This window comes from Oncorhynchus gorbuscha, linkage group LG06 (assembly GCF_021184085.1).
Source record: "Oncorhynchus gorbuscha isolate QuinsamMale2020 ecotype Even-year linkage group LG06, OgorEven_v1.0, whole genome shotgun sequence".
In the NCBI taxonomy this organism is placed as follows: domain Eukaryota; kingdom Metazoa; phylum Chordata; class Actinopteri; order Salmoniformes; family Salmonidae; genus Oncorhynchus; species Oncorhynchus gorbuscha.
The window spans coordinates 33,505,009-33,519,616 of record NC_060178.1 but is presented as its reverse complement, the minus strand read 5'-3'; the positions used below and the strand labels follow the sequence as shown (position 1 = coordinate 33,519,616).

Sequence of the window (14,608 nt, the reverse complement as noted above, 5' to 3'; positions counted from 1 at the left end):
AGACAGCTCATTGCATTCAGCATGACAATACTTCTTACAAAAAACAAGTAGTGATTAAATCAATATCTCCTCCACTTTGAGCCATGAGCCATGAGAGATTTGCATGCATATTATTAATGTTAGCTCTCTGTGTACATGTATGAGCCAGCCGTGCTGGCCTGTCCTGAGCCAATTATAATTTTCCGACATCTCTCTTTGTGGCACCTGACCACATGACTGAACAGTAGTCCAGGTGTGACAACACTAGAGCCTGAATGACCTGCCCTGTTGATAGAGGCAGAATAACACTTTATTATGGACAGACTTCTCCTCATCTTAGCTACTGTTGTAAAAACATGTTTTGATCATGACAGTTTAGAATCAGAGTTACTCCAAGCAGTTTAGACACCTAAACTTGCAAAATTTTCACATAATTTATTTCAAGATTTAGTTGAGTTTTAGGGTTTAGTGAATGATCTTTCCCAAATACAATGCTTTTATTTTTTATATTTTTTATATTTAGGACTAACTTATTCCTTGCCACTCATTCTGAAACTAACTGCAGCTCGTTGTTAAGTGTTGCAGTGATTTCACTCGCTGCAGTAGCTGACGTGTATAGTGTTGAGTTATCCGCATACACTACCGGTCAAAAGTTTTAGAACACCTACTCATTCAAAGGTTTTTCTTTATTTTTACTATATTGTAGAATAATAGTGAAGACATCAAAACTACAAAATAACACATATGGAACCATGTAGTAACCAAAAAAGTGTTAAACAAATCAAAATAAATTTGAGATTTGAGATTCTTCAAATTTCTACCCTTTGCCTTGATGACAGCTTTGCACACTCTTGGCATTCTCTCAACCAGCTTCATGAGGTAGTCACCTGGAATGCATTTCACTTAACAGGTGTGCCTTGTTAAAAGTTAATTTGTGGAATTGATTTCCTACTTAGTGTGTTTGAGCCAATCAGTTGTGTTGTGACAAGGTATTGGGGTGGTATACAGAAGAAAACCCTATTTGGTAAAATACTAAGTCCATATAATGGCAAGAACAGCTCAAATAAGCAAAGAGAAATGACAGTCCATCGTTACTTTAAGACATGAAGGTCCCCCCCCCCCTTTAAGATTTAGATGCACTATTGTAAAGTGACTGTTCCACTGGATGTCATAAGGTGAATGCACCAATTTGTAAGTCGCTCTGGATAAGAGCGTCTGCTAAATGACTTAAATGTAAATGTAAATGTCATTCAATACGGAACATTTGAAGAACTTTGAAAGTTTCTTCAAGTGCAGTCGCAAAAACCATCAAGCACTAAAATGAAACTGGCTCTCACGAGGACCGCCAAAGGAATGGAAGACCCAGAGTTACCTCTGCTGCAGAGAATAAGTTCTTTAGAGTTGCCAGCCTCAGAAATTGCAGGCTTTACAGAATTCAAGCAACAGACATATCTCCACATCAGCAGAGGAGAATGTGTGAATCAGGACTTCATGATCAAATTGCTGCAAAGAAACCACTACTAGGACATCAATAAGAAGAAGAGACTTGCTTGGGCCAAGAAACACGAGCAATGGACATTAGACCGGTGGAAATTTGTCCTTTGGTTTGGAGTCCAAATTTGAGATGTTTGGTTCCCACCGCTGCGTCTTTGTGAGATACGGATGATCTCTGCATGTGTATTTCCCACCGTAAAACTTGGAGGAGGAGGTGTTATGGTGTGACGGTGCTTTGCTGGTGACGGTGCTTTGCTGGTGATTTATTTAGAATTCAAGGCACACTTAACCAGCATGGCTACCACAGCATTCTGCAGTGATACGCCATCCCATCTGGTTTGGCCTTAGTGTCACTATCATTTGTTTTTCAACAGGACAACACCTCCAAGCTGTATAAGGGCTAATTGACCAAGATGGAGAGTGATGGAGTGCTGCATCAGATGACCTGGCCTCCACACTCCCCGGACCTCAACCAAATTGAGATGGTTTGGGATGAGTCGGACCGCATAGTGAAGGAAAAGCAGCCAAAAACTGCTCAGCATATGTGGGAACTCCTTCAAGACTGTTGGAAAAGCATTCCAGGTGAAGCTGGTTGAGAGAATGCCAAAAGTGTGCAAAGCTGTCATCACTGCAAAGGGTTGCTATTTGTTTAACACTTTTTTGGTTACTACATTATTCCATATGTGTTATTTCATAATTGTGATGTCTTCACTATTATTCTACAATGTAGAAAATAGTAAAAAATTAAGAAAAACCCTTGGATGAGTAGGTGTTCTGAAACTTTTGACCGGTAGTGTACATAGACACACTGGCACACCTAGATTATGTTGGAGAGGCTTCCATTAAAGAACACCCTCTGTATTCTGTTAGACAGGTAACTCTTTATCCATAATATAGCAGGGGGTGTAAAGCCACAATATACGTACATATGTTTTTCCAGTAGCAGACTATGATGTCAAAAAAAATGTCAAAATCCACACTGAAATCTAACAAAACAGCTTTTTATCATAAATTTCTCTCAGCCAATCCTCAGTCATTTGTGTAAGTGCTGTGCTTGTTAAATGTCCTTCCTATAAGCGTGCTGAAAGTCTGTTGTCAATTTGTTTCGAGTAAAATAGCATTGTATCTGGTCAAACACCATTTTTTCCCAAAGTTTACTAAGGGTTGGTAACAGGCTGATTGGTTGGCTATTTGAGCCAGTAAAGGGGGCTTCTCTATTCATGGGTAGCGGATTGTTATGCCCTGACCACAGAGAGCTTTTTATTCTCTATGTTGGTTCGGTCGGGGTGTGACTCGGGTGGGTCATCTAGGTGATTTATATTTCCATGTTGGCCTGGCATGGTTCCCAATCAGAGGCAGCTGTTTATTGTTGTCTCTGATTGGGGATCATATTTAGGCATTCATTTCCCCTTTGAGTTTTGTGGGATCTTGAATATGGATAGTTGCCTGTTAGCACTACTGTTAGCGTCATGTTTTGTTTGAGATTATTGTTTTGTTTTGCTGTGAGTTTCACTTAGTAATAAAAAGATGTGGAACCCAGATCACGCTGCGCTTTGGTGCACTTATTATGACAAACGTGACACAGAATTACTTTTGCTTCCCTCCAGGCCTGAGGGCACACACTTTCTAGTTAGCTTAGATTGAAGATACGGCAAGTAGGAGTGGAAATATCGTCCGCAATATCGTGGCTTGTCATTGTTGATAGACAACAATATTTTTCCACCTATTCCATACTGACTTTACAGAATTCAAAATTACAATGCTTGTCTTTCCTAATATGGTCAGTTATACTTGGATGTGCAGTGTCAGTGTTTGTTGCTGGCATGTCATGCCTAAGTTTGCTAATCTTGCAACTGAAAAAATCATTAAAGTAATTGGCAATATCAGTGGGTTTTGTGATGAAATAGCCATCTGATTCAATGAATGATGGAGCTGAGTTTGCCTTTTTGCCCTTAATTTCATTTATGGTTCTCCAAAGCTTGTTTCCATCATTCTTTCTATCATTTATCTTTGTTTCATTGTATAGTTTCTTATTCTTTTTATTTAGTTTAGTCACATGATTTCTCAATATATTTTGCCGCCAGACTTATTTGCCATTCCTTTTGACTCGTCCCTCTCAACCATACAATTTTTCAATTCCTCATCAATCCATGGGGATTTAACAGTTTTTACAGTCATTTTCTTAATGGGTGCATGCTTATTAGCTTATACACTATATTAGGCCCAGCCTTTGGATCTTTGGTTTTCCTAGATATGGCTACTATATTGTGATCACTACATCCAATGGATTTGGATACTGCTTTAAAGCAAATTTCTGCAGCATTAGTAAAGATGTGATCAATACAGGTTGATGATTTTATTCCTGTGCTGTTTGTAACTACCCTGGTAGGTTAACTGATAACCTGAACCAGGTTGTAGGCACTAGTTACAGTCTGAAGCTTTTTCTTAAGTGCGCAGCTTGATGAAAGCCAGTCAATATTTAAATCACTGAGGAAATATACCTCTCTGTTGATATCACATACATTATCAATCATTTCACTCATGTTATCCAGATACGGACTTTTAGCACTTGGTGGTCTATCGCAGCTTCCCACCAGAAAGGGCTTTAGATGAGGCAGATGAAGCTGTAGCCATATTACTTCAACAGTATTTAATATGAAATCCTCTCAAAGCTTTACATGAATGTGGTTCTGTATATAAACAGCAGCACCTCCACCATGAGCATTTCTGTCTTTTCTGTAGATGTTATAACCATGTATTGCTATACTGTATCATCAAAGGTATTATCTGAGTGAGTTTTAGAGATAGTCAGAATATGAATGTCATCTGTTACTAGCAAGTTATTGATTTCATGAACCGTGTTTCTTAAGCTACATACAGAGCCGTCTGAAATGATTCAGAACCCTTGACTTCACAGCCTTATTCTAAAATTCATGAAATTCTTTTTTTTCTCTCATCAATCTACACACAATACCCATAATGACAAAGCAAACATTGAATTTGTTGACATTTTTGCTAATGCATTACAATTTAAAAAATGTTAATATTAAATGTACATAAGTTTGGCAGCATCGAGTCTTCTTGGGTGTGACGCTGCAAGTTTGTCACACCTTTATATGTTGAGTTTCTCCCATTCGTCTCACAGATCCTCTCATGCGCATGTTATGTATGTTAGTGCAGGGTGAGCTGCACACAGTGTATTTCCTACTTGGGCACACCGCCCGAGTGCTAACAGTATATCTCTGGTTCATAGTCACATGATTACTGCATACAATAGCTGTAGGATCAGCAGGACAGTTAGAGGGACATACATTAGGTTACTTACTCCCCTGGGATAATGTACATTTGCTGAAGCATTGTGACAACTTAGCGACACAATAGTAGGGATTAACTGAGCTGGGCTTGGGTCATTGATACGTCCTTGTCTCAACGCAGCCTTATAATGCTGTGAAAGGATCCAGGAACCCAAATTATTGGGGTGGATCCCATCCTCCTTGTAAAATTGGTTTATGTTTCCAAAAGCTATTGAGATTGTCAACAAAAGTTATACCCGTTGAGCTGCAATAATCAGGTAGCCAATTGCGAAGATAAAGTGTTTATTTGATGTAGTTGGGTTTGTGGTTTGTGTTTACAGGGCTGGATGCAGACCTTCTCTCAGTCCTACCAGCTCTCTCCAGACACACCTCCCTAAAGCACCTGTATCTGGGCAAGAACTTCAACATCAAGAGCAGCAGGTAAAGCACTACAAAGGCACAGTGTGTGTGTGTGTGTGTGTGTGTGTGTGTGTGTGTGTGTGTGTGTGTGTGTGTGTGTGTGTGTGTGTGTGTGTGTGTGTGTGTGTGTGTGTGTGTGTGTGTGTGTGTGTGTGTGTGTGTGTGTGTGTGTGTGTGTGTGTGTGTGTGTGTGTGTGTGTGTGTGTGTGTGTGTGTGTGGTTGTGTGTGGGTGTCTGTTTGTGGGGGCATGCGTGTGCATGTGTGTGCGTGTGTCAGTTTGCTTCACAGCTTGATTTTCCTCAGGCAGACTGGGATGATTACGATAGCGGCAGGAAATGACTAGTGCCAGAACTCCTGCTGAGTGTAGCCTGAACTGCCTCTCTCCCCATGGCTCTATCTACAGGGTGCTGGAGGAAATCCTACAGAAGCTGGTCCAACTCATACAGGAGGAGGAATGTGTGAGTGAGAATGCGTCAACATTCACACATTACACAATATAATATTCCATTTTATATTCACTGATTGTACTGCAGAGTTTTTACACAAACGCACAAACACTATAGACATTCATTTACTCAGTGAAAACTCATGGTCAAATACTGACATTCACCACACACACATACTGTATTTGACATGGTACTCTCTCAAACTCTTTATCTTCTACAAAATGGTGTTTTCCTTAATGTATATCACTCCATGTTACTGCGGAATGTAACATATTGTGCCTTCTGAATGATTCACTTTGTGTACAAAGCTATGACACATCGCTCTGTTTATTACAAATGCTGAGTTCCTACGTTTCTCCTCAGCACTGCTCCCAACTGTTCATAGCAGCGTTTTACCATCTCTCTCCGCTGTCATCTCCTTCTCTGTCCTCTGTCCTGTCCGACCCTCTTCTTCTGCCTTACCTTTCACCTGGTCTCCACCCTTACCTCTCACCCAACCATCTCACCCCCACTGCCTTGCCCTCTCCCGTCTCCCTCACGCCACACCCTTTCTCTCTCCCTCTTCCCTGTCCCTCCTCAGGCCCTCCAGTCCCTCTCCCTGGCTGACTCGCGGCTGCGTTCTCGCGGTACAGTGCTAGTAAATGCTCTGGGTAGTAACACCTGCCTACGTAAGGTGGACCTGAGTGGGAACAGCCTGGAGGACATTGGAGCCAAGATGCTGAGCAAAGCCCTACAGATCAACACCACACTCAGGCAAGAGACAGAGAGCGGGAAGGAGAGAGATAGAGGGTATTGTCAGGTATGGTGATGGTTGTTTTTAACACTTCTTCTCCCCTGTCCTGAAAGGAGTGTGACGTGGGATCGTAACAACACCTCAGCTACAGGATTCCTGGACGTGGCTCGAGCCCTTGAACAGTGAGACGATTTGTTGGTCAAACACACACATGCATGCTCGCACACATACACACACTCAGTCTTCTAAATCCGTTATAGCTCGCTATAGCTTATTTACAGACCCCTTTGATGAATTTGTACGCTCAAAATACAGGAAGCGAGAGAGTTGATATAAATAGCTTCCAAGAGACATGGGGATGCCTGAAGCTGTGTCTAATTTTGATGTCCTGTTGTTCAGAAAGAATTTTCAGAATTAGCTGGCTAATATATCAACTCAGATACATGTGAACCAGACCTAGCTTACTGTACACATTGAAACTTGCGATCTCAAATGGCCTAGGGATGTGTTTAGACTATAGATCACATTAGGGGTATTAAGGGGGTATTTTGGAAGGGATTCCGTTCACAGGGATTATTAACCCTTACCCTTGGGTCTGTAATGCAATTTTCTATAGCTATCTTTCTCTATCTCCTTTATTTCCCTGTCTCCTTCCTCTCCATCTCCTTTCTTTCTCTGTCTCCTTCCTAACTCGAACCTCTTGTCTTTCTCTCACCTCCGATGTGTTCTCGCCCAGTAACTTCACCTTGCAGTACATGCCCCTCCCCCTCAGTGACATCAGCCAGGCGTACCGTAGCGCCCCCGAGAGGGCAGAGCAGGCACTGACCAAGGTGGGCTCCTTATGCTCCCATCTAAATCCCCCTCCAACCGTCAGTTAACCATCCTCTCCTTTCTTCTGCCTCTCCATTTCCTCTCCTTTCCTCCAATGCTTCCTTTCTGTACTGGCACCATCATTCTCTCTCTCTTCCTGCCCTTTCCATTTCAATTGACTCTGCTTCATTGCCATTTTCACACAGTAGTATTGCCTGTGTGAGTGAATGGTTTTTATCTGTGGCCATCAGATCCAGCGTGCTCTGCTGAGGAACAACCAGACTCAGCGCTTCTCTCAGAGACAGGCTCTACGGCTGCACCAGGGCCTGGTCACCAGCACTGCTGAACAGGTAGCTAATGTACAGTCTATTCTGGAAGTATTCAGACCTCTTGACTTTTTCAACATTTTGTTACGTTACAGCCTTATTCTAAAATGGATCAAATAAAAAAATGTCCTAATCAATCTACACACAACACTCCATAATGACAAAGCAAAAACAGGTTCCTATACATTTCTAAAAAACAGAAATACCTTATTTACCTAAGTTTTCAGACCCTTTGCTATGAGACTCGAAATTGAACTCAGGTCCAATCTGTTTCCATTGATCATCCTTAAGGTGTTTCTATAACGTGATTGGAATCCACCTGTGGTAAATTCAATTGATTGGACGTGATTTGGAAAGGCAAAAACTGAGCAAAAATCAAGCCATGAGGTTGAAGGAATTGTCCGTAGAGCCCCGAGACAGGAATGTGTCAAGGCACAGATCTGGGGAAAGGTACCAAAAAAATTATGCAGCATTGAATTGAATTTATTTTGGGTAACGCCAGACAAATACAACAAAATGTACGATGTGGATCCAGAGGATATCACTTGAAAGTATTAATTAAAACGCTTGTTTCCAAAGTGGTCCTCGATGGTAAAAACAATAACACATATAATGATTAAAAGGCAAGACTCAATTACAAACAACCTTAAATATGTTCATTTATATTGACATCCTAAAAAGTAGCACTATTCTTTGCACTTCTCCCTAACCTTAAAAAACACCCATATTCATTTCACATTAAAACAATCTATTAATTGCACATCATACCGATCCTTCAAATAAATTGGTCCACTCTTGGCTCCAAAGGCAACAAGCCCACCTCCCGGAATTCCTGTATCCCTATGTGGGTCCTAGGGGGGACATTCAGCATATACAGTACCTGATAACATTATTTTGCATGACCTGCATTCTCTTTTTCAGCTTTTTTATAGCCCACTATACCAGGCAGAGCAGGATTTATCAAAATGACGCTGAGTCAAGGTTGAGACAAGCAGTTTCTTACCTTTAATGTTAAAATATCTAGTGTCATGATATAAAATTGTCGATTTTTTTCGAAAGAATTCTGTCAGCAATCAGGTTTCCAGAAAGGTATTGATTTAGGGAAACACCAAGATAAGATACACTTGTTTTAGATTCAATCTCATTGCCTGCACAGTTTACCGTTATCTAGTCGGCCCTAAGCAATCTACGTTTTCATCCAAGCAAAATCGATGAATTTTTTCCCAAATGTAGTGACAATTTGTTGTCAGACAACCAATCTCTAACAAAATGCAAATCCTTACTCATGGTCTCCTCTATGTAAACTGTATCCATCCCTAATACCAGTATGTCTGAATCATCAGCATAAAGCAAGAGTTTGCACATTACCGTATCTGACATATCATTAAACGTATATAAGAAATAGGAGAGGCCCGAAAAGTCCACCTGATTTTTCTTTGTCTGACAGAACATCACCAACATTGCATACTTGTGTTCTGTTGGTCAGATAAGACCTTAACCAATTCACTGCTACATCATTTAGACCCATATGCATGTCAGTTTCATTAGGAGAATATCATGGTCCACTGTGTCAAAAGCTTCGTGCAAGTCTAACATGACCCTACCTGTATAGTTCCCCTTCTCACGTTCCTGCTTAATGTGGTCAAAAAGGTGGATAAGGCAAGTATCAGTGGAATGAGCTGTTCTAAAGCCAGATTGGAGTTCATAAAGAAGTTTGTGCTCAATTAAGGTATCCCTTAAGTTGATAAAACAAATCATCTCTCAACAACTTTGGAAAGGGTGCTGAAGATTGTCACAGGCCTGTAGTTTCCTACATTTGTTTTACTGCTCTTCTTGTGGAGTGGAACCACCTTGGAGATCCTGTGGAAATGTACCACGACTAATAGAAAGGTTTACAATATGCGTTATCATTTTAGCAGTGACACAATCACTATCCTTTATGAATCTTGCAGGAAGGTTATCCAGCCCAGTTTCTTTGTTTGTGCTCATTAAGCATAGTAGATTGGAAACGTTGTCCTTTGTTACCATGCACAGCTCTAACAAATAATTTGTGATATCTTTGCTATGGTAAAAGTTGTTCATGAAAGACTGGCTATAGTGTCCAGAGCAGGTGGGTAACTTCTTAACCAGAGACGAGGCTATAGTGGTAAAAAATGTGGTAAGATAATCTCCAACCTTTGCCTGGTCATAACATAAAACATCATCAATATCCAGACCAATAGTACAGGATTTTACCTTATGGGGGAGTTTTGGAGCCAATGTCCTTTAACATTTTCCACAGTTTACAAGGCCGATGTAAGTTGTCATTAACGGCGTCTATATAATGTTGGAATTTAGCCTTATCCATTTTCTATCTTGCCTCGTTTCTACAGTTAATATAACCATCATAATCTGGTTGTAGATTTGTCCTTCTGAAGCTGGCCAGATAATCGATCCCTTTTCCTTATGAGGTCTAAGATCTCGGAAGTGATCCATTTCTCTGACCGCTGTTTGATTCAAATTTTGTTTCATCGGAGCCAGAGAGTCAAGTGAAGACAGAAACAGATCTTTAAAAAGATACCAAGCTTGATCGTCACAGTTTAGTACATGAGACCAATCCAAAATTCCATGTATTGAAGCATTGAAGGTCCCCAAGAACATAGTGGCCTCCATCGTTCTTAAATGGAAGAAGTCTGGAACCACCAAGACTCTTCTTAGAGCTGTCCCCCTGGCCAAACTGAGCAATCGGGGGAAAAGGGGCTTTGTCAGGGAGGTGACCAAGAACCCAATGGTCAGTCTGACACAGTCTCAGAGTTCCTCTGTGGAGATGGGAGAACCTTCCAGAAGGACAACCATCTCTGCAGCACTCTACCAATCAGGCCTTTATGGTATATTGGCCAGACGGAAGCCACTCATCAGTAAAAGGCACATGACAGCCCACTTGGAGTTTGCCAAAAGGCCCCTAAAGAATTCAGAAAATGACAAACAAGATTCTCCGGTCTGATGAAACCAAGATTGAACGCTTTGGCCTGAATGCCAAGCGTTTGGAGGGAACCTGGCACCATCCGTACTTTGAAGCATGGTGGTGGCAGCATCATGCTGTGGGGATGTTTTTCAGTGGCAGGGACTGGGAGACTAGTCAGGATCGAGGGAAAGATGAACCGAGCAAAGTACAGAGAGATCCTTGATAAAAAACCTGCTCCAGAGTGCTCAGGACCTCAGACTGGGGCGAAGGTTCACCTTCCAACAGGACAACGACCCTAAGCACACAGCCAAGACAACGCATGAGTGGCTTCGGGACAAGCCTCTGAATGTCCTTGAGTGGTCCAGCCGGAGCCTGGATTTGAACCCGATCTAATATCTCTGGAGAGACATGAAAACAGCTGTGCAGCGACGCTCCCCGTCCAACCTGACAGAGCTTGAGAGGAGCTGCTGCAGAGAAGAGTGGGAGAAAATCCCCCAAAACAGGTGTGCCAAGCTTGTAGTGTCATACCCAAGAAGACTTGAGGTTGTAATCGCTACCAAAGGTGCTTCAACAAAGTACTGAGGGTCTGAAATCTTATGGAAATGTTTTTTATTTTTAATACATTTGCAAACACTTCTAAAACACCTGTTTTACTTTGTTATTATGGGATATTGTGTGTAGATTGATGAGGGGGAAAAACTATTTAATACATTTTAGAGTAAGGATGAAACGTTGCAAAATGTGGAAAAAATAAAGGGGTCTGTATACTTTCGGAATGCACTCTATATGTGTGTTAGTTTTATGTGTGTAATTGAGAAACAATTAGTTGAGCCATGTTAGAGCAATAATATTGCTCTAATGATGGCTTATTGCTCTAATGAGGGCTCAACTCATTGTCTCTCAATAATATTGCTCTAATGATGGCTTATTGCTCTAAGGAGGGCTCAACTCATTGTCTCTCAATAATATTGCTCTAATGATGGCTTATTGCTCTAATGAGGGCTCAACTCATTGTCTCTCAATAATATTGCTCTAATGATGGCTTATTGCTCTAAGGAGGGCTCAACTCATTGTCTCTCAATAATATTGCTCTAATGATGGCTTATTGCTCTAAGGAGGGCTCAACTCATTGTCTCTCAATAATATTGCTCTAATGATGGCATATTGCTCTAATGAGGGCTCAACTCATTGTCTCTCAATAATATTGCTCTAATGATGGCTTATTGCTCTAAGGAGGGCTCAACTCATTGTCTCTCAATAATATTGCTCTAATGATGGCTTATTGCTCTAAGGAGGGCTCAACTCATTGTCTCTCAATAATATTGCTCTGATGATGGCTCAACTCATTGTCTCTCAATCACACACAGTATGTATGCATTCTCTGTTCTCTGTTTCCCAGGTGATGGAGCGTCTGTGTGTGCGTGTGCAGCAGCAGGTGTGTGTGCTGCGTGGAGTAGGGGAGATGGAGGAGATTCAAGCTGCTAAACAAGTGCTGAAGGAGGCCAGGAACTCTCGCGCGGTGAGCGTGTGTGCATACGTGAATCATTTCTCTAATCTCTCGATTGTAGTTGAGTGTTTAAGTGTATGTGGTCTTCCTACTAGGGTATCAGTGAGGATTTCACACACTGGACAACTTGTTACAGCTGTTGATACGTCATTGATTCTAATCTGGCAAATTTTGCCATGTCATTACATTACGATATAAGGTGGGGTCATAGCTATATTCAATACAATTCACGAGTTGATTTAAAACCTGTTTATCCGTTAATCATGTTTAGTGTCTTGACGGATTTTCCCACAATCGTGTGACATGAAACATTACTTTTCTGTCCTTGCATTTACGGCAGTGTAAATTGTCGTCATATATTAAGCATTAATCCGTTCAATTAGAAATGTAACTCTATAAGAATACTGGCTCTGGCTTTTTCTTGTATAGAGATCTCAGAAATGCACTGTAACTACCTAGCATTTCGCGTCTTCTTATGTTACGGGGTGAAACCAGTTTTCACGGGCACACAAATCTAAAATAATAAACGCGATTGCAAAATCAAATGCTTTTAACCAGCAGAGTCACCTTACCTTGATACTTAAAACCTAAATCGATACTGTCATTCAAATGGTTCTTCAATAATTATGCATAATACTTGTTGGATGTGCATTTGGTGTCCAGCTGATTAGATATGCCCTGGTATTTTCACACATCATCATCTGATCCAAGGAAGGAATTTTCTGAATGACAATCAAGTGATAAACAGCTGTTGTGATAGCACATGCAATGCAACAACAGCCCAAGTGCTGGAAAAAAAAGGTGTTAATGAGGAATGTCCAGAAAATGTTGGTGTCTCATTCCTTACGCTGGTGTGCCTGGATCCACATTGGATCTAATATCCTTAGCAAATTGATCACCTGTTGTTGTCTGCGTGAGTTACAGTAGTGTCGTTTTTTTAGATTTAACAGAGAAAGCATCAAGTTAACGTGTTCATGTTTTCATATGTTTTTCTGCCTCGGATTGGACACGGAGTCTACTGTGCGCAATTGGACTATTGCGCAACACCCAACGCTATTCCTATGAATTATTCTGGATATAATCACAACAAATTACATAACATAATGGGCTTATCCACAATATGATCTGGTAATGAAATAACATGACAAATACATTTTAGTTTCCATTGTTACACCTGCAATTTAAAGAAATACAAGTGGCTTGAAGTAGCCTACTTGAAGTTGGTGCTTGAAAAGTCATTGTAATTATTGTAGCCAATTTTGCAAGTTCTCCTGCTCCTTTATAATTATCCGTGATTTTGTTTTTATATATATACATTTCTGTGAGAGATGTGACCACTTTCGTTTGTTTCCCGCTGCTTCAATTGAGTGGTGTTGCGCTCCCATGTGCGGTTATTTTGAGGACGACAAGATCTAATGTTGCCTTCAACTTGGCTTTCCATACAAATCCTTCGATTCAAAAAGGAACCTGGTATTTGGTCAAATTCGCATTACAAAAACAGCGATGCTCACCATTCAAATGGAGAGATTAATGCTACCGCTATTCATAACTTTATTATGTGTGCCCGCGTCGGCTACAGAAAAATCACCATCATCGATTTAGTCAGGCAATGTCCACATTATTCTCACATATTTTAGAATGTACTATAATAATAATTTGAATATCAATGCATTGGCAAGGCCTAAAAAAAGCATTATTCTTAAAGTGTTAATAATGGCCTACTTTTTGACACTTTTTGCATGCTTTTTAGGGGGAGGGGTTGGGGATATATATTAGGCCTTATATGTATAATTATTTAAATTATATAATTGTATAACATTGAATTTGACTTGCCAATGTCTGTATGAACCCTGCTTAAAAGATGTATAGTCCTTTGTCTATGTTGTTGTATTTGGTGCAGTTAATGGGTACATTTGCATATATTAACTTTTATACATGTGGAACTGCATTGAAATCATTTTGACATTTTGATCCCAATGGCACACATCAACCCCATTATTTGTGTATTAATTTGACTCTCTCTCTCTCTCTCTCTCTCTCTCTCACACACACACACTCTTCCTCTCTTTTTTTCTCTCTCTCTCTGTTTCAGCTGTACCCCTCCCTCTGTGAGCTAGCTCATGTGCTGTCAGTAGATGGGCCAGTCAGACAGAGACTGGACTCACTGGCAGGAGAACTGGCCAAGGCAGCTGACAAGGAACTACAGGTGCAATCCTCAATACATCCCATATTTATATAAACCTTTTATTTACTTCTTCATATTTTTATGGAATGGTTGAATATTGAATTGATTTATTGATTGTTTAATTGGCTTGTTGATTGACAGGTGATAGTTGACTCCATGGTGTCTCTCTGTCGTGAGCTGTGTCCGCTGTCCTCCTCTGCCGCAGAGAGATTGAGTCCTCCGCTCTCGTCCGTCTCTGAGCGTGTGTCCATCCCTCGCTCAGCCATCCGTACGGCCCTGATGGAGCGAGCAGCTCAGGACATCCACCGCGCGCTGGAGTAAGAAAGGGAGGGAGGGAAGGAGGGAGGGATGGAAGGAAGGAAGGAAAAAGAGGGGGAGCTGAAGGAGGAAGATAAGCGATGCAGTCTTATTTGTTTAATTTAGTCAGTGTGGGTATCTGTGAACTAATTCCATCATACTGTCTTCCCCCT

General features: G+C 41.0%; 1 protein-coding gene across 2 annotated transcripts in view; it reads left to right on the top strand.

The window, feature by feature from the left end:
• Positions 1–14,608, top strand: part of LOC124037874 (capping protein, Arp2/3 and myosin-I linker protein 3-like) — a 53,480-nt gene that overhangs the window by 19,200 nt on the left and 19,672 nt on the right. For both annotated transcript variants that reach the window (XM_046353054.1, XM_046353053.1), the window contains exons 19-27: positions 5,108–5,207; positions 5,591–5,645; positions 6,214–6,386; positions 6,480–6,548; positions 7,103–7,196; positions 7,428–7,526; positions 11,846–11,965; positions 14,046–14,159; positions 14,280–14,455. In XM_046353054.1, the coding sequence (XP_046209010.1) occupies positions 5,108–5,207; positions 5,591–5,645; positions 6,214–6,386; positions 6,480–6,548; positions 7,103–7,196; positions 7,428–7,526; positions 11,846–11,965; positions 14,046–14,159; positions 14,280–14,455 (1,000 nt within the window). The remainder of the gene's footprint in view (positions 1–5,107; positions 5,208–5,590; positions 5,646–6,213; positions 6,387–6,479; positions 6,549–7,102; positions 7,197–7,427; positions 7,527–11,845; positions 11,966–14,045; positions 14,160–14,279; positions 14,456–14,608) is intronic.